This window comes from Giraffa tippelskirchi, chromosome 6, assembly GCF_054371585.1.
Source record: "Giraffa tippelskirchi isolate mGirTip1 chromosome 6, T2T-mGirTip1v1.2.pri, whole genome shotgun sequence".
In the NCBI taxonomy this organism is placed as follows: Eukaryota; Metazoa; Chordata; class Mammalia; order Artiodactyla; family Giraffidae; genus Giraffa; species Giraffa tippelskirchi.
The window spans coordinates 95,250,180-95,275,762 of record NC_137280.1 but is presented as its reverse complement, the minus strand read 5'-3'; the positions used below and the strand labels follow the sequence as shown (position 1 = coordinate 95,275,762).

At 53.1% G+C, this 25,583-nt stretch overlaps 1 protein-coding gene across 7 annotated transcripts in view; it reads right to left on the bottom strand.

The window, feature by feature from the left end:
- PTPRS (protein tyrosine phosphatase receptor type S) overlaps positions 1-25,583 on the bottom strand; it is a 110,156-nt gene that overhangs the window by 29,998 nt on the left and 54,575 nt on the right. For 6 of the 7 annotated variants that reach the window (XM_081499616.1, XM_081499617.1, XM_081499622.1 and 3 more), the window contains exons 5-10: positions 22,041-22,229; positions 15,296-15,406; positions 4,193-4,462; positions 2,736-3,317; positions 1,590-1,723; positions 1,159-1,303 (exon numbers count right to left, since the gene is read on the bottom strand). In XM_081499616.1, coding sequence (XP_081355742.1) covers positions 1,159-1,303; positions 1,590-1,723; positions 2,736-3,317; positions 4,193-4,462; positions 15,296-15,406; positions 22,041-22,229 — 1,431 coding nt within the window. Of the gene's footprint in view, positions 1-1,158; positions 1,304-1,589; positions 1,724-2,735; positions 3,318-4,192; positions 4,463-13,532; positions 13,545-15,295; positions 15,407-18,266; positions 18,285-20,046; positions 20,056-22,040; positions 22,230-25,583 lie in introns of all 7 variants that reach the window. The other variant, XM_081499620.1, reaches the window with a different exon arrangement.

Sequence of the window (25,583 nt, the reverse complement as noted above, 5' to 3'; positions counted from 1 at the left end):
GAACTCGCTGGAGACCAGCGTGTACTCACCTTTGCGGCACCTGTGCCGGTCTCTCACGTGGCTGCCCAAGCCACAGGACACCCTCACTGATCGCCTCACGCACAAACACGCCTGTGAGTTGCGGAGCGCTTGGCTGGGCCCCCGTGGGGCGGGGAGGAGGGTAGGGGGCCGGAGGTGATGGAGGAGGGGCGGGGTGCTTTCTCCAAGGCCCGATTCCAGCGGCTCAGACACTCTGGTCGGAGTTGCTGTCTCTCGACTGACCCGTGACCCCCTGTGTGCACACGCCTAGGGGGTGCTTGAAGGTTTGAACACCAAGGCAGCTTCCGGAACATTGGCTTGGGGTAGTACCCCTGTGACTGACTGAACAGGGGGAGGAGAAGGAGGGGGCCACGGCAGGGGCCACCTAGGCCAGACTGAGCAGAGAGGAGGGAGAGAGGGAGGAGGGGGAGGCAGAGAGGTGGTGGGAAGAGGGGCCGGCCCCGGCCCTGAGCTCAGCAGGTGGGAAGGGGTGCGGAGTGTGGTAGGGCCACGGTGTGGCCCAGAGCCAGCTGCAGTGTTCTGTCCAAAAGGTGACTTTCTGTGACAGGGAGGCCGGGCAGGCACAGCGAAGAACTCCAGGAATTCGAGAGCCCTATGTTTTGGATAGCCTTGTACTCCCCCCAGGACCAGGCATCAGTTCTGACTCCCCCCAGCCCGGCCCCCGCCAATGGGGACCCCTGTTTGGGGGCCAAGAAGGGCCATTTGGGGAGGTGGGGTCTTCTCTGCATCCTCTGCTCTCTGGGAAGGGTGGGGTGCACGCTGTGACTGTCTCATGGACCCCTCCAAACGCCTGTGAAATGGGCGCAGTGTGGCCATTATTCCACGAGTCCCAAACCCAGGAGAGGCAGCAGAGAGAGAAGGTGCCATCAGTCAAACTGGCCATGGCTGTCCCCAGGGGAGATGGAGGAACTGGGGCCTGCGGGGTCCACCGGCGAGCCCCTCACTGCAGTGGCAGGGGAACTGGGGCTCAGCGAGGATTCTCGTGTGCGCCCGAGGCGGAGGAGCGAGGTGGGATGGGCCAAGGCGCCCCCCACCCTTGCGCAAGCCCCGCCTGGGTCAGTGCACAGGCGCCGGCCAGGTCCCCCCCGCAGGTCAGGGCGGGGTCCAAGAGACACCTACTGGACTGCAGCGTGCGCTGCCGCACCACCGAGGTGAAGGCGCCCAGGCCCTGTGGGGAGCGCGCCGCCAGGCGAAAAGCATACTCCGTGTTGGGTTTCAGGTCATCCACCACGAAGGCCGTGGCTGGGTCGAAGGTCCTCGCGACCTAGGGGGAGGGGCGAGGAGAGAGACCCGGATGGAGGGGCGGGGTGGAGGGAGAGAGAGAGACAGACAGACAGACAGACATCAGGGATAGACACAGACACAGACCCACAGAGTGATGGAGATGGAGAAAAGAGAGGTGTAAAGGTTAGCAAGGGACAGGGGCAAAGAGAAGGAGGAAGAGAAATATTCAGGCACCGAGCCAGCAAGGCAGGAGAGCCGCCCAGAGCGGGTGCTTGAGGAGGGGAGAGGGGGCGAGTGCCATCCCCTCCCCCACGCCACCCACGCACCTCTCTGCCGTGGTCGCCTTCCCGGTAGAGGAGCTCGTATTTGATGATGCTCTCCTGCCGCGGGGGGCTCCAGGAGAGCCCGATGCTCGTCTCTGACTTGGCCTCGGCCCGGAAGTTCATGGGCTGGCCGGGCACTGCGGGTGAGAGGCAAGAGGGCTGGTATCATCGAGGAGAGGCTGGGGCGGGGGTCCACCAGCATAGAGTACCCAACCTTCGAGGTTCCCAGTCTCCCCCAAAAGAGCTCCCTAAAGCTTAGCACTGCCCTAAAAAGAAGGGTTATGAGGCTCTGGATGCTCCCAGAATGTTCTCCAGTGTTCTCATTTCTCTTCTTTTCCCAGGGACAGCCCCCTGTGGCCTGTTGTTGTCAGCTGCCCGCCCCAACTCCCCCAATCCTCTCTGCTGCCAATGGGAAAACATTTAAAAAATCCCCTTTTCAATGCACCCCAGCATCCACCCTCTCCCCCCAGTTCAACAGAAAACTGCTGGGGCCCTTAACTGGAAATATAGGTCCATCTTGTGTCTGCTCTATGGCAGCAGAATTCCAAACCTCCTGTCCCTTTGCTTGAGCAGTGGCCTGACTCTTCCTGGACTCGAGGTTCCCAAGCCCAGAAACCCATAGAGAGCTGGGGCCCATGCCCCTACATGTTCCACACCCCTAACCCCAGCCCTGTGCCTGCACTGTGAGAGACCTGCATTCGGGACTTTGGGTTAACATACTTCCTGTTATTTCAGTGATCCAGTGGGCATGGATCACTCTAGTGAGAGCAGCAAACTGGGGTTCTCAAATTCAGAGATGGATGAGGGCTGGGCATAACAAAGGAAAGGGAGGCCAGCGGAGGCCACACCCCTTTTCTCAGATGCATCGCTACCAACTGTAGCCCTGGGTGTGGGCTTGCCAGATCGGCTTTTCCAAGGGTAGCCAGAAATCTGGGTTTTCTAGGACACCCTCCTGCATTGTGACGCTAGCGTGAAAATACTTGAAAAAGGCCAAATGAACCACGTGGTGGCTTCCAGGTAAGATGGCCCCCTCTGTGTGCTCAGAGGTGCATCACCGCATGGCTGCCTCCTACTGTTTGGTGGGGCATGGGTTCCAAATCCTTCTGTCCTCCCATCCCCCAGAAGCTGTGCATCACGCGGACAACTCACCTCCCTGCTGAGTCTTGACCTGGATGGGGTCCGAGAGGGGCCCGTCGCCCACGGAGGTAAAGGCCAGCACACGCACCGTGTACGTTTCGTCCTCCAGCAGGCTGCCCACGGTGGTCAGCAGGCTGTCGTCCACGTTGTGCTTCTGCCAGTTGCCCACGGGGTGCTCGGGCTCCATGGTGTAATAGATCCGGTAGCCCCGGATCAGGCCGTTGGGTTCCACCGGCTCCTCCCACTGGATGATCATGGTGGTGGCACTGAGCATGCGGGCCTGCACGTTCCTCGGTGCACTGGCGGGGGCCTGCTCACCGGTGCGGGTGACCACCGACTCGCTGGGTGGACCCTGGCCGATGGAGTTGACGGCCGATACCCAGATCTCGTACTCCGAGTTGGGGCTCAGACCACCGATGCTGTAACGCGTGGTGGTGATATCCTCTTTGATCTGGTATGGCCCATCCTGGCTCTTGGATTTATATTCGATGACGTAGTAGGACACAGGGTCTGGGTTGCCTGAGTCCCATGTGATGGTGATGCTGGTGGCTGTGTTCTCTGTCACCACGGGAGTCCCGGGGGCTTTGGGGAGAGCTGTGGGTGGGAGGCAAGGTCACATGTCAGGCATACTGGCTGTGAACCCTCAAGGCTGTGTAACTTTTAGTCATATGACTGCCCTCTCAGAGCCATCATTTCTTTGGTGGTAACCCCTGTCTTAATGACCCCTAGCCTACCATCTACAGCAAGTATTGGCAAGGTATATGGCTTATGTATTGCTGGTGGCTGCTTCTGTGCTATGAACTACTCAGCTCTGTCATAGTAGCCCAAAAGCTGCCACAAGCCAGTTGTGAGCAAATAGGCAGCTGTCAATAAAACTTTATTTATAAAAACAAGTGGAGGGCCAGATTCAGGCCATGGGCTGTAGTCTGCTGGCCCGTTCCAAAGCTAGAAAAAATATCTGGGGGCACCCTCCTCTGAATTTCACCACAAACTTGAGACATCAAGAGAATCAGTAATCCCTCCCTGCTCCCCAATGCTCCATCTCTCTGAGTTTTGCACAGGCTGTTTCCTTTTCTTAGATGTGTTCTCCATTTATTTTGGCTCATTCCTGTTCAACTTTTAGTCTTCCCCTGATTTAGCTTTCCTGGGAATTGGCACCTTTATTCTGGGGGTCTGAGTGGTGCTCCATGGCTGCTATCACTGCCCTAATCAGCTTGCATCATAACGGCCAGGTTACATGGTATCACCCACTTTGGACTGTGAGCTCAGCAGAACAAGATTGGGTCTCATTCCATGGGACCAGGCCCACAATAATTTGTTATCAGTAAATATCTGTTGACTGTCCTGTTCACAGCCAGGGGTGACTGAAGCCAGAAAAGTAACTCAGAAGTTTTTCCAGCAGTATGCCCCACCTACACCTGAGGTACAGGGATGACTTGCCTCCCCCATGTCCCCTGGCCCCTGCTTACATTTCACCGTGATCTGGGCCACGGCCTCGATGACGCCCAGGCTGGACATGGCCACGCACGTGTAGTTGGCAGAGTCCTTCACATCTGTGAGCTCCAGCACGTTCCGGCCCACGGGCATGTCATCCTCGGGCGTCAGGTCCTCGGCTCCCTGCATCCACTTGACGTATGGCATGGGTGAGCCCACGGCCACGCAGGTGATGTTCACGTTGCCACCTGGCATGATCTCGTGGCTCATGGGCAAGATGGAGAACCGTGGTGCCACGCGGCGGACTGGGGGAGTGGGGTGGGTGGGAGATGCAGCGGGGGTGGGTGGTGGGGGTGGTAGTGGGAGGGAGATGCATGAGGTTGGGGGGGATGGGGAGATGGAATGCAGAGGAGAAAAGAAAGAAAAGCAGGAGGAAAGAAAGAAAGGAAGAAGGAAAGAAAGAAAAAAGAAAAAAAAAAGTGGAAAACAATTTAAATATAAACAGGGCTGTTTCCTTCCCCCCAGTCGAAATTTTTTTTCTTCCAAATGAAAGAAAATAGCAAAAAAAAGAGAAAGAAACAAATTAAAAAAACAAATTCTAACACAAAGAAACCAAAACTTCAAAGGAAGGTAATTTCACAAACAATATATATAGAGAGATATCGATATATAATAAAAGAGACATGAAGCATTATTCCATAGCAACAGGGTTTCAGAGACCAAGGTGGCTGGTCCACAGCACAGTTAGAACACAAAAATTTATCAGCAGTTTCTCATCTTTGCTGACAGACGTGGCTTCAGGGAGCAGCCCCTCTGCCCGCTCAGAGGAACTTCAGAAGATTGGGGCTGTGGGGGTCGGGGGAGGGGGGATGCTCTGGGAAGGTCGGATGGGAGGGGTGAGGGCACAAGAGGTCATGGGAAGCTTTGGGACCAGCAGGCAGAGGGGGCCAGGATGTCGGGACCCCCCATCCCCACTCACTCTGGTGACCCGGGGTCCCCGCCCACTTCCCCAGGGGGGCCCTCCAGGAAAAGATGAGAAACTCTAATGAAATTTTTGTGGTTTTGGGGTATAGAAACCCTTCTTAAAGCTTCTGTCGGATCTGACAAGTTTCCATTGATAGATGCAGCTCTCAGAATCACAAACAGCATGCAAAATAGGTTGGTTGGTTGAGAGAGGTTGAAAGAGAAAGAGAGAGAGAGGAAGGAAGAGGCAGAAAGTAGAAGAGAGAGAAGGTTAATGCGAAGAGGCCTGGATCTCAGGGGCCTTTAGTGGACAGTCATGGGGGGAATCAGAGAGAAGAGAGAGAGAGAGAAAACAGAAAAGAGAGGGAGGGATAGAGAGAGAAAGGAGGGGGAAGGGGCCCACTTCAATGCTGCATATTAATTCTAGCGGATGTGACCCAATGTGACATGTCACATTGTCACATCACAGCCCTGGCAGAATAATAAGTAGGATATTAATAATAATCATAATCATAAACAAGGGAATGAACTTGAACGCTGAGAAACAGGGACATGTCCTGTGCATTTCTTAGCGGGAAAGCGAATGCAGCCTTCTGTCCCAATCTCGCAGACCATGAAGGCGGCAGGATGCATTTCGAGGGGCTCCATTTTCGGAAGCTGAATGGGTTTTTGGGTTGGGTGCATGTGTGGGGTAAGGGGTGGGCACTAATGGGCATCTAAACTGCCAAGGGGCACAGCTGCCCCATGGGAAATGTTGCCCTGCAGGAGAGGGCGGGGAAGGACTTGGGTCAACTGGTAAACCCTTCTAGCTAGATCAAGGTTGTCCCTGGCTTCAGGAAACCACATGGACATGCCCGCAGCTTCGGGTAGGTCAAGGAATCTTGTCTCAAACTGTAGGGATGACTGCCTGGAGGCTCAGCAAGGCTAAAACAGGACCACAAAGTAACTTTCACATGAAACTGGGGTGCTCGTGGTGGAGGGATCTGGCCTGTCCTACAGAGGAGGGGGCTCCAGGAGCAAAGGGAGGCAGCCCCATTTCCTCTCTCTTTGCATGGGTTACAAGCTGAAAAATCTCAAGCCTTGTTCCCTGAATTCCAGCAGGAGGTGAAGAAGAAGGGGAGCTCTGTGGGGGCGGGAGGGAAGGCCAAGAAAGCTGGCAGCCCTTCAGAAAAAGAAGCCCCACGAAAAGTCCAGAGTCACGTTGGAGACAGGATGGAGGAGCTGGAAGGTGTCAGCAGAGGAGAGGAATGGGGGGAGGAGCAGGGAGGGGAGACAGAGGGGCCATGCAGACAGACTAGAGAATGAGGGGCGGTGGGGTAGGGTGCTGATATGGGGGGGGCAGCTTTCTGGCAGGGCTGGGAGGAGGGTGGGGGGAGTTGGGAGGAGAATGGGGGGTCCGGCCAGCCAGCGGACGCGGTCCAGGCCAGCCGCCGGCATCCACAGCGAGGCACGAGTGGGATGCCCAAACGCTGCGTTGTCATGGAAACGGAACACGATGGGGGATGAGCATGGGGGAGCTAATTAATCAAGGACAGAAAACGGCACTGACGTCCAAAACAAAACCAGGAGAAACAAATGAAAAACCAAAGTGGGGTGGGGGGGATAATTCAAAACACCAAACAAAAAACCCCTCTAAAACAAAATACCCAAAAAGCAAGAAGAAAAAAAAAAACATGGAATGGGTGTGGGGCTGAAAATCGGGGTCTGAAAGGAGGAGGGCTGTGGCTTCCCCAGGGAGGTACCCCCCAACCCTGGCAGAACACAGCATCTGGCCTCGCCACCCAGCACCCAAGGGCCTTCGCAAAGGCTCGAGGCAGCCTCAGGGGTGAGAGCCTCACAGGTAAAAGAACCTTTGGAGCAAAACAACCCAGCCACAGGGAGCCCCACTTCTCAGTGACACTCTCCCTGCCGCTTGTTTAGAGCTGAACAGAGACCACATCAGTCTAATCACACAGTTCAAGGCGCTCCCCTCAAGACCTCAGGAAAACCTGCCCAGGCTGTAGTGGGGGGCAGATGAGGTTGCATAGCCCTGTGGCCTTGGGAAGGGCCCCTCATCCTCTGGGAGCCTCAGTTTCCTCCTCTGTGAAATGGAGGCCATCAGTGATATGCTGAGAAGGTCATTAAGTTGACTGGGGCAATGCCCAGCACACAGTGGGTGCTCAGCCTGGGCATGGGGCTGGTGAAGTTCCCTCTGGTCTTCCAGGGTGCTGGAAAGATCAATGAGATGCTTAACATTAAGGAGGTTTCAGGATGAATCAGAGTTGTTTTTTGTTTTTGTTTTTTAAGGAAAGCAAAAGAAGAATATCTATTGAATCCCTCCCAACTGAGAGGCCAATGACCTTGTACCCATTTTGTGGATGAGGCAGTGGAGGCCCAGAGAGGAACTAGGGCTAGCTGGAAGACACAAAGAAAGGAAGTGGTAGGGCCAGAGCTCAAAGCCTGGTATGCCTGATCCCTACCTCCCAGATAAAGTGAGCCTTCTCTTACCATGGTAATTAGCAAGAATTATATAGCCACGTGTCCCTTCTTGGTTCTTTCACACTTGTGTCCTTACCCTCTGGGGATACCAAAGAGGGTAAAAGTACCTCACCTATATACATCTGTCAACTAAATAATCACCAGTTGAACAATATCCAGCAGCCATCATAATAAATGTCCAGAAGCCATCAGTAAAAGGTTTATACCGAAAGGGATTACTGGAACATTAAAGGGAGTAAGAGCTAGCTTTAGGATTTAAAGATTAAATTGGAGCCAGATTTATCCCTGTGTAAAGCTCAACATCACACCCCAAAGACCCTGCTCACATCTGATCTTATCTTAAAATACCTTCCTTTAGGAGTGTCATAATTTGGAAGGTACCTCTAACACTTCTCAGAAGTAGACACAAGGCAAACATCTTGAACATGTAAAAGACTTGCCATACAGGGTTGTTAATTATAAGTCAGTTAAGTGTGGGAGGGCATTTATCAACAAATGTAATTTTGGTGCTCACAAATCCCCAGCATGGCCGGCAGCCATCAATTAAATGGATCTGCCAATATGCTGTAAAGGCTGACACCTAAGACACTTTGCCCACTTGCTTTCTCGCCTACCCCGTTGGTTTCTAAGGGTGTGCTGCAAGAAGAGGGCTGGTTTGTCATGACTTAGGGAAGGACTGTGCCCATGAGCACTAGGTGGCTTAAACCCCCCCCCATGGGGGGGTCCTCATAAGGCCTCTGGGCATCCTCCCAGTTGGCAAGGGCGGGTGGCTGACGCTGTGTTCTGCCCAGTTTGGTGCTGACTCCCACCCACATCATTTTTCCACCCCTGGCTGCAAGCTTGAGGTGCAGGTTAGAGAGTAAGGTGGGCGCGGAACCCACAGGACGGAGTGGCCCCGCGGGACCCCCGCCCCCAATTACCGACCTGAGTGGAGGGTCCAGGCGGGTTATAAGGGGACCACACCAGCCTTGGTCCTCAGCACGCTCCAGCTGGTTCTTGTTTCCAGCTCTTCTCGTCACCGAGTAGCCGGGGGGGTCCCAGTGGGGGGGACCCGCGTGGGTGCGGGGATCAGGAGGGTGGGCGGTGGTGGGGGGGGTGGCGGGTTGGGGGGATGGGTCGCTTCAAACCCCGATTCACATGGAAAAACAACTCAAAAACCATCAAAGCAACCGGGAGACGACCCCTCCCCCAGGCAGGAAGAGGCAGAAACTCAAAAACCAAAAAAAGTGGGGGCGGTGCGGGAGGCGGGGTCCAGGGGAGAAGGGGATGGGAAGGGTGGGAGGGGGAAACTCAAAAGTGAGGTGATCTGATTGAAGCACTAGATAGGGAACTCAACAGTGTCAGACATCTCAACGAGTCAGCAAGCCGCAGCTCCGAGGGGGTGGGGTGGGGGCGGGGGGCTCTGCTGGGCATTTTGGGGTGGGAGAAGCTGCTGGGTGCTCCTCCGGACTCCAAAATGAGGATGGGAAAGGGCGGGGAAGGTGCCAAGAAGTTCTGCAGCCTCCATGGGGTTTACTCAGGCTTAGATTACACCTGTCAGGGGAGGGGGAGGGGGGTCTGAGGCCTAACTCCAAAGCCCCTCCATTGAACCCCAGCCCGTGGCCCAGGGAGGCTGGATACCACTCCATGGCCTGCCCTGTGATCTTTCTCCGCCTCCTGTGCTATCCTGCCTCCCCTCTCCCACCGCCAGCTCCCTCTGCTGCTCAGATAGTGCAAGGCCTGGAGGGACCTGGCTGGACCTCAGGCCCACAGGCTGACCAGCGGCCTTCTGAGCTGGACATTTTACTGCCCTACAGATACTTTTTTATTGGGTTGTTGTTTTTTTTTTGGTACTCTCTGTCTCCCAATATTTTTTTTTCCAGTTCTAGCAAAAAGGGGCATAGTGTCTTGCCAATTGACTAACTCCCCTTGCCCCTTCGCTGCGGCCGCCGGAGACACAGGGCTCTCTGAATGACGAGGTGTAATCTAATGTACCCCTCACCCCCAAAAAACAGAGGAAACAGCAATGCAAAGGGTGTGAGGCAGGCAGCAGGCGAGGGGTGTCTAGAGCTCAGTGTTCCTGCGGAACGGCCCCACCCCCGCCCCCATCCACCATGCCCGAACAGAGAAGCCTGCCTCCCCACCCCTGTAGCCCCTCTCCCCTCGGGGTGACAGTGGGATGAGGAGAAGGGCTGGGTTCTGATCTGCCGCTGCCTACCACCAAGGTCATGTCAGGGACTTTGGGGGGTGGAGGATGAGGTGGGAGGGCATGGCCAGGTGTGACCAGCAGGAACTGGAGGAGCTTGCCAACATCCCCCAGTAGTAGTCTTTGTGGAGATACAGGAGGTCATGGGGAGGGATGATTCCAGGCTCAAAATCTATCTACTCCTGTCTGGAGGCTGCCAGGGGGGAAAAGGGAACACCTGGTGATCATATCTACCAATTATACGGCTTGGGTGGCAGAGATTTAATTTTAAAAACATTTTGCCCCACAAAATGCCATGTTGTGAACTGATCTGAAGGGGCCTGGGGATGGGTTGCAGATAAAGGGTTCTGAAGAACACCTGGAAACTGGGGCAATCTAGAGCTCCCTCTGGCATCAGATACTGAGTCCCTATCTCTTAGTTCAGCATTTGAGAATTAGCATTAAATTATCCCCATCAGGCTCCTTCTAAAATCCTGACAACATCCTAAGTCCCTTGAAGGTGGAAGGTTCTCTCCCACGTCTCTAGCTCTAGCATCTCGCTGTGTCATCAGGTGGGTGGCACACCATTTCACTGGGTCCTGTGCACCAGGGTTAATTATGCTATGTTGCTAGACCAAATGGTAAAGACACCATCTTCAGCCACTCATTCATACCTTAAAGGCCGATGATTTTAAAGAAAATTTACAGCCAGGGAGAACGTAATTCTGAGCTACATCTTCCTTAGGGAAGTTCTGGGATTAGAGCTGCCAGCTGCATTTTAAAAAATGGACCTGGCTTTGACTTTGGGTCCTTTGAATCTCAGCAACTGACTTCAGGAGAAGGGTAAATCTGAATACTCCACCCCCTGGATTACCCAGGGTCAGGAGAAGCTGGAGACTATGAATTGAAGGAAGAGTTAGGTTGAAAGTGGGGATTCCTTGCAACTAATTCCCAGGACTGGTTGCTCTGGCAACACTGTAAATGCTTATAGCTTTCAGGGCAGAACATGCTAGGTGGCTCTTCTCTTCTTCTGAGCTGGTATATATCTGCAAGGGTAGCCTAACACCCAAACTGGGTCACTGGCACTCCCTCCATTTTTTTTTTTTTTTGCCCCCTTCTGACACTCTGGCCACAGAACTTCCTGTGGGAGTGACAGGGAGTAAGAGGAAAGATGTGGATCTGGGGAGACCACTGATCTCATGGGATTCAGGTTGGAGCCAGGAAAAAATGAGACCATGGGCTGAGCTCTGAAAAGCATTAGCAAAGCTTGAGCTCTGAGCAAATGAATTAACTTTTGCCCTCCAATTCTTCCCAAAGCAGTTTCCCGTAAGCCATCTTATTCAAACAGCATATCTGTGAAATAAATGATGGGGAAACTGAGGCCCCCAAAGGGAAATGACCTGCCCAGACCATTTATTTGAACTCTATTTCCCTATTTTTACAACAATCTCCCTTATGATTTCTTACGTGCCACACACAACACAGGGCACCAGACAGACGAATATTAATTTTCTCCATGGACTCCTCCCAACTATTCTGTGAGCTTGGCATACTGATGCTTCTTCCTACTGTTCAGATGAGAAAATAGGGACTCCAAGCAACCAAGTGACCAGCCCAAGGTCATACAGCCAAGGAGGGGCAGAGGCAGGACTTGAATCTGAGTCTCCTCAAATCGAAAGTCTGTGCTCTCACCACCAGTCTAGTCTATACTGCCCCCAATGTCCAAGTGGTCTTCAGAGACCCTCAGCCACCTCTCAGTTTCAATTCACTGCGACCCAGCTTTCATAAAGGAGCTGAGAGATCTCTTTCCTCCACCTTTTGGAGAGTTCTGCCTGGCAGCTCTTACTCTGGATTCAAAAGGACACAGGAAAAATAAATCCCCTATTATTGCATCTAAAATCTTCTTGCCAACTCGGCCCTGAACTTAATCATTGGGAGTTTAGAGAAGGCAGGTGAGGGACAAGTGAGAGGAAAAGGTTACCCCGAACAGGCTAGTCTCAGCTCTCAACTGTCATCTATGTTGGGTAGTCAGCTGGGAGCTAGTGGCTATAAATCTAAATAGGTATTTTATAGGGGGCTTGTTTTCTATTTGGGGTTAGAATGGTGCTCTCAAAGGCTTGCCTTTCCTCAGGGAGGGAAGAGGAGATGGGAGCGAGTGTCTCCAAAGGTTTCAAAAGTGAGAGAAACAGACAGAAGGAGAGCTGAGAGAGAGAGAGAGAGGCAGAGGGAGAGATGGGGAGGCAGAGAGAGGGAGGAAGGGGCTGTGCCCAAAGTTCCCCAGGGTTTTCTCTAGAATTCCACAGTTCTGATGCTTAGGTACTCAGAAAGTGACCATGCTGCATTGCTGGACAAAAGATGCCTGTGACTAGGCTGAGAGTCTGGGAGGTGGTGGGGGAAGCAGCCAACATCATCTATGAGGCAGAGGCATAGCACTAGGGCAGAATGACTGGCCAAATAGTTGGCCAAAGTCTATCATGCTACATTTTCCGAGGGGTGGATCCATATTGGTACCCAGTAAGGATGCAAAAAGTCATCACAACAGCTATCATTCTGAGCACTGACTATGTGCCAAGCATGCATCATTTTGGGAGGATGGTCCATTTATAGGTGGCCACTTCTCATGTTTAGACATGTTGCTCTATTGAACAAGAACTCAACATGCCAGCTGTCCATTCAGCTGTGCTTCCAATGCCTGTTTCTGGGTTGTCTGGGAGGGTGGGAGGTGGTCTCATGCTGAGGCAGAAGGAAGGGAATGTGCCTGCTTAAGCTCCCTTCCAACATGGCCGCCCTGAAGCGCTGAGGCATCAGCTCTGCATAAGAGAGGTAACTGGCCAGTCAGGTCAGACAAACTGGGCTTCTCTCCTCACAGACCTCACCCAAGCTCTGACCTCCCACCATCTGTCTAAGCCACCTCCTTTGTGCCCTTGAGCCCGGGTGGTCACTTTCTGCCCTAGCATCCCAGCTGTGGGACCCTTTCCGCCCTCCTGGATGGTAGCTGGGACAGGAACACTGGCTTTTAAATCACAATGCGTTTGGAAAACAACCACACAACAGCTCAGCCCAAGAAATTGAAACCAAAGAGCACGGAAACACAAGACAGACCCAAAGACCAAACGCTATGATGGGGGAGGGAGCGGGGTAAAGGGGCTGGGAGGGGGAAAAAAAAACGAACCGATCGGTTTTTTCCCCCAAAACGAAACCAAAAATTAATAATTAAATAAAAAGAAGAAAGAAAGGAAAAAAAAACAAACGTAGGAAACCAAAGGAGAAAAACGGAAGACGAGAAACACTCCAACAGAAGGCGTTGGGAATTCACCAAACCGAATCGACAAGAGTGGCATGCAGAGAAATTTTTACATTCTCCCAGCATGCATCAGGCCCAAGTTACCATGACGACGAGGAGTGCAAAAAACTTAGCAACAACATTACCAAAGGATGCATATAGGCGACCACAATGCAAGCATCGCATGTGTGCGGCCGGCCCTAGGCCGGGCTGGGCGCGGCTGAGATTTTCGTGTCTTTCTGGGTTTTTTTTTTGCTCTCGCTTGGAGGTTTTTTGTTTTGTTTTGTTGGCTTTCAGCTCATTATTCACATTCTGTCATTGTTTTTTTAAGTTCATTTTTCTATCATTTTCTGTGTGCATGTCTGCGTGTGTCCGTGTTCCTGTCTGTGTGCGTTTCGCGCGTGCGTGTGTGTGTGTGTGTGTGTGTGTGACTTTCAGAATGTAAAAATGTGGGTAAAGAAAGTAAAAAAGAAAAAAACACACCAACCTTCTCGAAGCTCTGAGGGATGTAAAGGGGGTTTGATGCAGAACACAATGACATGGGGAGAAGAGAAAAAATAGGGGAGATACAGAGAGTAAAAAGAGGACTTCCCAAGGCTAAAAGCTGCAATAGTTTGTTGATTTTTTTCTTTAAACCAAAAAAAAAAATTAAAATTAAAAAACAAAAAGAACAGCAACGACCTTTTCGTCTTTCCTTGACATACACACGATCTACATTTGCCTTCCACGATTTTTTTTTTTTAATTCAATTTTGGAGCGTCTGAGGCCCAGGCAAAGGATGGGAGGCTGGATCCCCTAAAGAAAGGACCACCCCTCCAGGGGGAGGGGCACTGAGGACACAGAAGGCTGGCCCCCCTCCCTGGCTGCACCCTGTTTAGAGGGCCCGCCCCCACCCTGCCCCATACTGTCCTCCTTGAGCCCTGCCAGACTTACAAACCCCCTTCCCAGGTGTTTGCAGAGAAATAAAGCAGGTTAGACAAAGACCAGTTAATTGGAGTCGTGGACGCACTATAACTCACCAGAGGTGCCACGGCAGCAGACCGGAGATGTGGCCCCTGTCCACCCATGCCCCTGGGTCCCCAGCCCCACCCTCCATGCCACCTTCTCCTCAGAGGCGAGATGCAGAACCCAAGGGCGGCCAAGGTGCTGCTTCAGGGCTGGTGGGGGCTGTGTCTGGTGGGGGGGGGAACTGAGGGCCTGAGGGTCTCCCAGTGAGGGAGGAGCTGCATGGCCTCCCAGGTGGAGAACGGTGAGGGGCCTGGTGTGTCAAAGCGGGGAAGGGAGGTCCAAAGAAGGGTGGCTTGGGATAAAGGATATGGAGCCAACCGGGGGCAGCCCCGGGGGATGAACGAGACCCCATTTCCTGGCAGGTAGAAGCTGTTTCCACCACAGATCTGACCAGAAACAGCCACGGGGACACAGGAGATAGAGGAGGCAGCAAATGAGTATTTCCAAAAGGACGGAAGAGAACCAACCCAGAGATGAGATGGGGGTCCACAGAGGCATCTAGGAGCAGGGGTAGCACCCCCACTCGGCACCTTCGAGGAGACACCGAAGGGCTACTCCCAGGCCCTCCTTGGGTTGGGGGGGTTGGTGGTGCCGGGGCAGGGACCCCCGTGCTTCCAGGCGTGACCAAGTGGGAAACTGACAAGCCTCAGCCCAAACCCTGGGACACCTGCCTACAGGAATCCTCCTCTGAGGGTGACCAGGAGAGCACCAGGCTCTGGGGACAACTGAGGCTGTGGGGCCGGCAGGGGCAGCCTTGAAGACCCCTCCCCACCTCTCAGATTGAGGGCACTGGAGGGCGGGGCGGTGAAGCGGGTACGAGGCCACGAGTCTGGAGAAGCGAAGCGAGCACACAGCAAGGGAAGCACCGCACGACACACCACAGAAGCCGACTCGGATAGGCGGGCGGGTGGGCAGGGTGGGGCAGAGGCCTGCAGGCTCCCCCGGCCCTGTAGGCCCACGAGAGACCCCCTCCTTCCGGCCCTGCCCCATTCCCTCCTGCTGCCCCCACCCCAATGTCCTGCAGCTCATGGGACAGCCGTCACCAGGCACCGGGGTGGGGAATTGAAGCTGCCCCTATTTTACAGGCAAGGAAACTGAGGTCCAGAGAGGGACACCGCCTCGCCCAAGGTCCCACAGCCACCACCCAGGGTGGGCCTGCCTGCTGGGGTCTGCAGGGGACAGGGGAGCCCGGAGGCTGTGAGCCCGAGGAGGAAGGGGGACTGGTGGGGCGGGGGGCCCTACCTCGCACATAGAGGTTGGCGGGTGAGGAGTAACGCACACCGGCGCTGTTGGTGGCCACGCACTCATACTTGCCCTGGTCGGTCTCCTCGCTGCTCTCGATCTGCAGGGCTCCTGTGGGAAAAGGGGACAAGGCCTGGCCCATCAGGGGGGACCCTGGCTTGAGGGAATGGTGGGAGGGCTATCCCAGAGTCCCGTCCGGCCTGTCTCTTGGTTGGGCTGGGCCAGAGAGGCAGACAGAAAAGTTAAGTCACCCTAGAAGCCCCTGCTGGGTCAGGGCCTCCCTGGCTACCTGCCTTTCCCCACCCCAATTCTGGCCCGTCCTGAACACACCGCATGCCTGGCCAATCCTCCACCCTCAGCTGGGACCTTGTGAATGACTGCCACGTTGAAGGACAAAGCTGGGGGATGAGGGGAATGTGTGCCAACTGAGGTGCATTTAGCAAAGTACCAAATGATGCTCGCCAGGGGGAAGTGGAGGGCAGGTTGGCGGTCCCAACCCACAGCAACTGCTCCAAAGCCCCTGACACTGAAGTGGTCACCTCCAATGATGTGCCAAGCCTGGGAGGAAGTTTGGGGGAGAATGGATACATGTATATGTATATGGGTGAGTCCCTTTGCTGTCCACCTGGAACCATTAACACTGTTAATCTGCTATACTCCAGTACAAAATAAAATTAAAAAAAAACAAGGTGCCAATTTGGGAGCTGGTGGTCGCTTGTTCATTTCAACCAGTGTGTAAGTAACCGTGGATCTGGGTTCTTCAAGTATGTTTGGAATCACAGGCCTCGAAGCCCAGGGTGCTTGTGAACAGAGACAGGGTTAATTTCTTCAAGGGTGTTTAGATTTCAGAACTGGGTTACCCTCTCCACGAGAGCGAAAGCAAAGGATGCTGAGAGTGATATATTGAGCTGGCCAAAAAGTTCGTTTGGACTTTTTCCATACAATGTAATAGGAAAACCGGAGCAAACTTTTTGGCCAACGCAATACACCAAGTAAGTTTGAAATCAAAGGGCTGGATCCAAGCTTTCTGTACCTGAAATGAACTGAAGAATGAATTTCCCCAGAGACTTACAGTCATCTATGTCAATCAGTCTGAATTCATGGACCTGTTTCAAAACCACGGCCCTAGATTCAGGATCCACAAGTAAATTAATTTTCTAAGTGTGTTTGCAATCATAGACAGAGACCCAAGTCCACGGTGCTCAGAGGTTAACGGGGAGAATTTTCAAGTGTTTGAAATCAGAGGTCTAAAGGAAAACCTCTAATCTGCACAAGTAAAGTTGAGGATGAAATGCCTCCAGTGTGTTTGAAATCATAAAACTGGATTAAAGAATTTGTTGGTCATGAGTCAAAGAATTTGAAGTGGTCAATTTTCTTAACCAGATTTTTTAAAGTTTTTTTTTTTTTTTTAATGTGGACCATTTTTAAAGTCTTTATTGAATTTGTTACAATATTGTTTCTGTTTTAGTTTTTTGGCCATGAGGCATGTGGGATTGTAGCTCCCCAACCAGGGATCAGACCCACACCCCCTGCATTGGAAGGTGAAGTCTTAACCACTGGACCAACAGAGAAGTTCCATCTTAAGCATATTTAAAATCACAAGCCCAAATAAAGGGTCTTGGTGCCCACAAGTAAATGAAACTAGGGCAGATTACCTCCTTCTATATGTCTGAAATCATATGTCTGAAATCAGGTCCAGATGAAAGACTTCACTTCCCATGAACATGTGAAAATGAATGAATCTTGACAGTGTTTGAAAGCACAAGGCCATGGACACTACAGTCTCCCTGGGCAAATGAAAATGTGGCCAAGATTTCCCCAAAGTTATCTGAAATCACAGGTCTGGGAGAAATCTTCATTTCCACAAGTAAATGAAGTCCAATGAACATCTCTAAGTATGTTTGAAATCATGGGCCTTGATTAAATTCTTGAGCACATATGAACAAATAAAAATGAGGCAGAGATTTCCACAGTATGTTTGAAACCAAAGGCCTGGACCAAAGTTTACATTTTCATAAGTTAATTAAACTGTGTGACTATCTGTAAGTTTGTTAGAATCACAGGCCTGGACCCTGTAACTTGTTGCTTATGAGTAACATGAAGATGAGGGAATATCTCCAATATCAATCACAGGTGGTTGATTTTTGTTTTTTTTAACTTTTTTTTTTTTTCTTTTTCTGATCACAGGTTTTGATTAGAGTCCCTGGCACCCGGAACCCAAAAATCCAGTCCATGGTCCCAAATAAACCCCCCTTCTCAGCTTTGTTTGTGGTTGTCCCACACAAGTGGGGGGAACCCACAGATGGGGAAGTTCTCTCTAGGGGCTGTGGATTAGGGTTCTGTCCCTACATAACACTTCCTACCAACCTCAAGGCTCCAGGAAAGCAGGCAAGCAGATACCACTATGGGGGCCCAGAGAGGGCATGGAACCTGCTCCAGGTCACACAGCAATTCATGGCAAAGTCAGCACTAGACTTGGACTCTTCCCTAGGGCTCCCACCCAGGCCTGTTCTAGTCTATTCTTTGGGGCAGCTCCATGGGGCTGCCTTTGAGACTCTCTGCTCCTTCAGAGAGCTGGACCCCTACTGCATCACCCAGATCAAAGCTTCACAGCTGGAAGGCCCTCCTCTACACACCCATTGTATAGATGTGAAAACCAAGGCTAGAGATGGATGAGGGCTGCATACAGAGCAGTCATCGGCGCTCTGGGTGGGCATGGGAGGCACTGCACCTTTCGGAGGACATAACCCCCTATGGCCAGATGACCTGAGGGGCCAACATGGCCTCACTCAGCCCCCAGTCACAGACGGTGACACAGACACAGAGACTGTATGGACACCGGGCAGGGTGAGGAGGAGACATGTGGAGGGGGGCCTGGGGCAGCCCCCTGTGGAGCCTGGGGGGCTGGGCGGGCAGTGAGAGAGACCGTGAGTGGGTGGGTGGGTGGGTGGGTGAGGAAAGAGCCTCTTACCTCGGATCGGAGTGCTTTCTGTAAGGGAAGCAGAGAGAGTCAGGTGAATGTCAGAAGGCAGTCCTGGGGGGCCGCGGGGCCCCAGGGAGGCGGGGCCGGGCCACCTGCCAGGCCTGTCCACTCTGCCCCCAGGACTGGGAGGGGGCCGAAGGAGGCAGCCCTGGGTCTATGGACCCTGCGGGCCCTGTCTAGGAAGGCGAGGCAAGGCTCCCAGGAGGAGGATGGGCACTAAGGGCTTGCCAATCAGGAGGGCTTCCCATAGAAGGCGGGAATCTCTTGGGGAAGGAGGGGCTGAGTCTAGAAGCCCCTGTGGACTGGCCGGAGGGGCGTGGCTCTGCCTCAGGGAGATCCATGGCCTGGCCTGGCCTGGCACTGTCAGCTGCCTTCCTTCCGGGCCGAGGGAGGGAGGTCCATGACCTCCCCTCCTAGATTCCTTCTCGAGAGGGACAGGGAACAATGGGAGTCTTGGGAATCTTGTTAGAAATAGGCTGGGGAGAGGGGTTAGTGCCCCAGGGCTGGGCATTAATAAAGCAAAGGGAAGATGTTACAGACAGGCTAAGTAGGAGGGGCAGGGGAGGGTGGTGAAAGGGGATGGAGGGAAGAAGGAAGGCCTTGCAGCCTCTCTAATTTCCAAAAGGAAAAGAGGAAAAGGACTATGTGTCTCTATGGATTCTGGGGGCTGGGACAGCTCAGGAAACCAGACATGGTGGCCCCCGGTTAGAATTTTGCATCCTCAGGAGTGATATGGGCCCCCTCTCTTTCTCTGTGCTGATGACAGCTGATAACTCTCAATGCCATAGCAGAGAAAACACATCCCTCTCCATCTGGCCCCAATCCATTTTGCAGAGGGGCAAACTGAGGCCCACAGGATCCAAGAATTGTCCCGCCATGAGACAGAGGCAAGGGTGGGCCTTGAACCCAGCTCTTCGGCCTCCCAGCCTGGGGCCCTTCTAGAACTTTTAGGAGGGTCCTATATTATCTCTTAGAAAATCACCAATCTAATGGGGCCACTCCCCCTCTTCATACAGAGGGAGGAGGGGAGAGAAGGAGGAAGGGGAATTTGCCTGAGGCTGTACTTCGGAGAGCAAAAATTTGGGTCAGTGGGAATCTAGGTCAGCTCCTGCTCAGGCTGTTTCACTAAGATTATGGTGACAGAACCCAGAGAGTGAAGGACAGAACTTCCCAAGATGGCCATAATAGGCCATGGTCACTATATTGAGAGGAAGATCACACATGGAGAGAGGGTATTAAAGGTTGGTTTGCCTTCTACTCTGAGGAAGATGAGAAGTTACTATTGTCAGTCAATATCAGTCATTCTCATCTTAGTAAGAATTAGCCCAGCAGTTGGATTCAGGGGCTTCAGGTTGGATGCTAGGAAAAGAGAAAAAGATGCACCCAGTACTAGCCCAGACCGAACATTCCCCCTACATCTAGCCCCTAAATTTCTGTAGCTTCACATTTTCCAGCAGCGTCAAGGCCCAGAAGGGGCTGGCAAGGGGGATGGGGGTGGGTATGTTATGTATGAAGCTCCTGTAAGTCCCTTGTGGTCTTGTCTTTTTTTTCCTCTTTTCCTTTTAGGCTCTTCTCTCTGCAGCCCCCTGGTGCCCAGATGGGGAGGGCCAGGTGGCTGGGGGGGTGGGGGTGGGGAGACGTTAGTAGACATGCCACGTGGAGTGGGTCACAGTTACTGTCACGGTGGCCGTTAGTTTGGGGGAGGGGGTGGGGTAGGGGACACGGAGGGGGGCGTTAGTCGTTGACATGGTGAAGAAATTAAACTTACCAAAGGTTTCTGAACGTTTACAACAGAGGGACAAGAAAAGAGAACAGGAATGTTAACGGGTGGTTATACAGATGCCTCTATCCTCTGGGGATGGGAGGGGATGTTGGAATAATAATTAGATTGATCACAATGTTTTTTTTTTTGGCTGCGCCACGTGGCTTGTGGGATCTTAGTTCCCCGACCAGGGATCAAACTTGTGTCCCCTGCAGTAGAAGCTCAGAGTCTTAACCACTGGATCACCGGGCAAGTTCCTTGATTATGATTTTTAAAGCAGCCGATGTTCACTGAGCTCCTGGTAGGGCCAAGCAGCCTGTCAGGGGCCCCTGACAGGGGCCTTGTTTCATGACGACACTGAGACCCAGAGAGGAGGACATGCCCAAGTGACCAGGCACCTGGGTCCACACTCAATCATTTCATTATATGGTGTGACAATGGTGGAAAGCAGCAGAGAAGCAACTGGGTTCCCAAGGCTGCCACCACTCCTCCAGCTGAACCCCCCAAGCTGCAAATATCCTCAGACAGGTCGGCACCGGGAAGGCTACGTCTCTCCCAGGGCAAGGTCCGCGTCTCTCCACAGAAGAAATTCTGGGCTTAACATCTGCCCCTTTTCAGGTTTTGGGTCTTTGTCGAGGGGAGCAGAAAGTAGGAAATGGGCAAGCAGGACTCCTCAGAAGATGAGGCTGGGCAGTGAGTGGCGGGGGAGGTACGCTGAGAATGATGGAGAGGCTTTCAGGCAAGATTGGCTCCAGGGTGAGGGCCCTCAGAGAAAAGTGAAAGGGAAAAAGGGGGTACACCCACACATGTCTTCAGAACAGACAAAGCACGCAGGAGTGCCTGGGGGCACATCCTGACCACGCTCATGTCTGTGTACACAAGGACCAGCCTGAGACGTGCACATGGGAGGGACTATCACACAGACACACGTTTGGCTGAGATGCACGTGGACAAATTTTGCTCTGGGAGGGGGAGGGCAACCTGTGTGCCGATGGCATGGCCTACATGTTAAGTCAGGACACATGGGGAGCCTGGACACACACACACACAGAGGTTCGTGAAGCAGTGTGACAACAGATACAATGCACACAGAGCTCCCCAGACAGATGGACTCACAGACAGGGGCATGGGACTGCTGTGCTGAGACACAATTGTAAAAGTGCCCAGCCCCAAGGTGGCCCAGGCCCTGTGCTCTGTCCCAAGGCCCCCTTAGCCTGGGTGGACCAACTACTAGTGCCCCATCACATCCTTACTGCCTGTCTTGGAGATGCTCTCTCCTTGCAGCCCTCTATGGCTCCCCATTACACTCCCTGTCTATGCCCTTATCTCCTCTGGAGATGCTCACTGCTTCAGCACTGGAAACACTCTAGCCTTTGCTTTATGCTCCTCTCTGCTCCTACCTGTCTGGACCTCATTACATCCTCACAGGACAAGTCCACTGTTTCAGCTCAGAACACACTCTCCCCCTGTCAGCTTCCATGGCTCCCCAGTACCTCGGCCATGCCCTGTTATACAGCCAGTGCTCAAATGCTGAATGCCTTCCTTCAACACCCTCCACAGTTCCCCATCACCTCTGCCTGTCTGTCCCCCACTGTGCCCCCAATGTGGGGGCACAGGAGATACCTATCCTCCTCCGGCTTTCCATTACCTGCAACTCTCTGTACCCCATTAGGACCCCACTGCTTGGGTACTGGGGACACTCTACCCCAACGGCCTCAGCAGACCCCATCATTGTGCATATCTGAGTCAGCTATGGCTCCACTCAGGCACTGAAGAACTTGCCCCCTAGCACCCACCATAGCTCCCCATTACCCCTGTCAGTCTCCACCTTATTACATCCCCACTGATGCGGCTCCAAAGACACCCTTTCTCCCCTCCACGGCTGCACATCAGCTCTGCCTTTCTGTCCTCCTTCAGTCCCCAGGGCTCGGGCCCTGAGATGCTGCTCTCCCCCTGCCACCCTCTGCGGCTCCCACATCCTTCTGGCCCCCTGCGCTCACCCGATCGCAGCTGCTTGATGCGCCCATTGCTGGCACTGGGGTCCACGGGCAGGAAGTCCTTGAACCAGGTGATCTCAGGGTCGGGGTTACCACTGGCAGCACAGAGCATTGTGGCCGTCCGTGTCCGCTCCACCACCTTCAGCTGGGGGCCCATGTCGATGTTGGGGAAACCAGGGGGCAGCTGGTCCTCTGGGGGGGGCAGGTGATAGGGAAAACAGCAGAGATCCAGTTATTGCACAGCTGTCCCTCCAGGGTGGGGCTTGGGGATGGGCCCTGGGGGCAGCCCTTGCCTGGCTGGGTGATCTCCTGTAGCCTGTTTCCTCCTCTGTCTGCGGGAAACTGTGGTAACTGTTGCGAGGACATCAGGCTAGACTAGTGTCTCTGATCTGGGCCGATCCTGCCCCCCAGGGGACACTGGGCCACATCTGGGGATGTCCATGGTTGTCACTCTCAGCATCAAGTGGGTGGGGGCCAGGGATGCTGCTCAACCCCCCACAGTGCCCAGAACGGCCCTCATGTCAGCAGTGCTGAGGTTACAGAGCCCTTGGGTTACTTCACAGCAGCCCAAGGGAGCTTTTCGAAATGTAAACAGGGCCACACCACCCCGTGCCACCCGCCCCGCTGTAGTCCCCTCCACCCTCCGGAGGAACCCAGGCTCCTTGCCTGGCACTGGCCCCCAGTGGCCTTGGCAGCCCCATCTTGGGCCAGCCTCACTCTTTTCACTCTCTCCATCCAGCCACGCCAGCCACCTTGGTCCCCCAAAGCCGTCAGGCCCCCTCCAGCATCACTCCTTGGTGATGCATCCACATCACCTTGGGCAAAGCTCGCAGTCCCAAGTTATAAACACCCTGGGAAATCCCCCAGTGGTCCAGAGGTTAAGGCTCTGCGCTTCCACTACAAGGGGTGTGGGTTCCATCCCTGGTCGGGGAACTAAGATCCCACATGCTGGCAGTGCGGTCAAAAACTAATAATAAAAAGTAAAACCCTCCCGTACTCAAGAACATCCAAACATCAAACCCCATAGATCACAATGCATCTGTGTCTTTGCAGTGTCCTTACCGCCCCATGTAGGTCCTGGCACACAGTAGGTGCTCAATAAATGAGCTAACGACTCAGCCTCAGTTACTGCCAACCTGTGAGAGGCATGCCTCCTGGCCTCGGTCTCCCTATTCACTGGCTAGCCTCCAGATAAAGGCAGTGGGGGGGAGAAAATACCTCTCCCTGCAGACTTGGTCCCCACATTCTAGTGATAGATAAGAATGTGGTTGACATATACACACTACTACATATAAAACAGATAACAAATAAGGACCTACTGGATAGTACAGGGAACTCTACTCAATACTCTATAATGACCTATATGGGGAAAGAATCTGAAAAAGAGTATATATATGTATTTGTATAACAGATTCACTTTGCTGGTTTTTAGTGTGCATGAGTGTTTAGTCATGTCTGACTCTTTGTAACCCCATGGACTGTAGCCCGCTAGGCTCCTCCATTCATGGGATTCTCCAGGCAAGAATACTGGAATGGGTTGCCATACCCTCCTCCAGGGGATCTTCCCGACCCAGAGATTGAACCTGTGCCTCCTGTGTTGGCAGGAGAATTCTTTACCGCTGAGCCACCTGAAACTAACACAACCGAGGTGACAAGCCGGGTGGCCTCTGTTTGTGTAATCTGCATGTCACACCATGGGCTCCATGGCCTCACTCAGCTGGAGTTGGCACCAGGGAGGGGGGACGCGGCTTCAGGGCCTATTGGCAGGTCCTGCCCCCTCCTGTACACTTTGCCTTCCCCCCTCCAGCACCTGGACTCCTGGTTCCTTTTGCTCTGATCCCTAACACCGCAGCTCCAGTCTGGCCTAGCATCCAATGGACAAAGGGTTCCCTGGAGTGGGTCATACCTCCTCAGCTACAGTTAAAACAGCCACCATCCCCTTGTTACGGGCTGAAATGCACCCCACCCGCATTCACAGGTTGAAACCCTATGAATAGGCTGGATGGCATCACCGACTCAATGGACATGAGTTTGAGCAAGCTCCGGGAGTTGGTAAAGGACAGGGAAGCCTGGCATGCTGCAGTCCATGGCGTCGCCAAGAGTCAGATACCACTTAGCGACTGAACAACAATTCATAGGTTGAAACCCTAACCCCAGGACCTCAGAATTAGACTATATTTAGAGATAAGGCATTTACAGAGATCATTAAATCAAAGGCGGTACTAGTACGACCCTAATCCAACAGGACTGGTGTCCTCCTAAGAAGAGGAGATTAAAACCCATGCACACACAGAGCAGAGATCATATAAAGACGGAGGAGAAGACGGCTGTCTTTGAGCCAAGGAGAGAGGCCTCAGAAGGAACCAATCCTGCTGACACATTGATCTCGGACCTCTAGCCTCCAGGACTATGAACAAAAACGTGTGACATAAGCCGCCCAGATGGTGGTACTTCGTTAGAGCAGCCCTAGCAAACTAACACAGTCTCCGTCCCACCCCAATGAACAAGTGATATAGTGACAAGTGACAAGAAAGTGACTGGACACAGGGCTGATAAGACAGAAGACACAGGCCTGCTTGTCTGTGGCAGGCAGGAATGTGTGCTGGTCCAGTGGAACCAGGGGTGGGGGTGACTTGGGATCATCCACCTGAGACCCCTGAGCCTATACACCAAGGAGGAAGACAGAGGTATTCCCAAGGTGCCAACACTAACAGCAAAAGGCTGGCAATGATCTAAACGTCTGTCAACAGAGATTTATTATACACAGGCCGGGCCATCCACAGGGCAGGTCCCCAAAACAGCAGAAGGAATCACCTTACAGATTCAGAGCAAAGTTCCAGATGTACTGCTAACTGGACAAAGTGAAAGATGTATAGACCAAGGATTGAAAACTATGGCCCTTGAGCCAAGTCTGGCCCCCTGCTTGTTTTTGTTGATAAAGTTTTATTGGCACACAGCCACACCCACTGGTTTCCTCATCATCCCTAGCAGCTGGCCTGAACTGAGAAGTTGCAACAAAGACTCTCTGGCCTGCAGGGTCAAAAATATTTACTCTCTGGCATTTTACAGGAGAAGCTTGCCACTTCCTGGTATAGACAAAGCTGCTATTTGCGTAAAAAGGAAATAACACTCACATATTTGATTACAGATGCCCTGGAGGGAAACAAGGCATGGCGGGGCTATTGGGGGATGGACAGGGGACTGGGGAAGAGGTAGGCAAGAAGACACCATGTGGGGAGAGAATAGAGACCCAAGTACTCGGAGGGTGCAGGAAGCCGAGACTGGGTGAGGAAGAGGTGGGTAGGGACACCATCACCCCATGTCTGCAGTTAAACAGAGCTGTGGTTCCTGTCCAGGCAGGAGTCACTTCATAGAGGAAAACAGCCTGAGTCCCAAATCCTGAGCACTAACTATGTACCAGGTGATGTTAGGTAATTTCCTGTATCCGCCTCTGAGAAGGGATCCATTTCACAGAGGGGGAAGCCGAGGTTCAAACACAGGGCATACCTGCCCTGAGTCATACAGTCCAGTCGCAGCAAGGCTGGA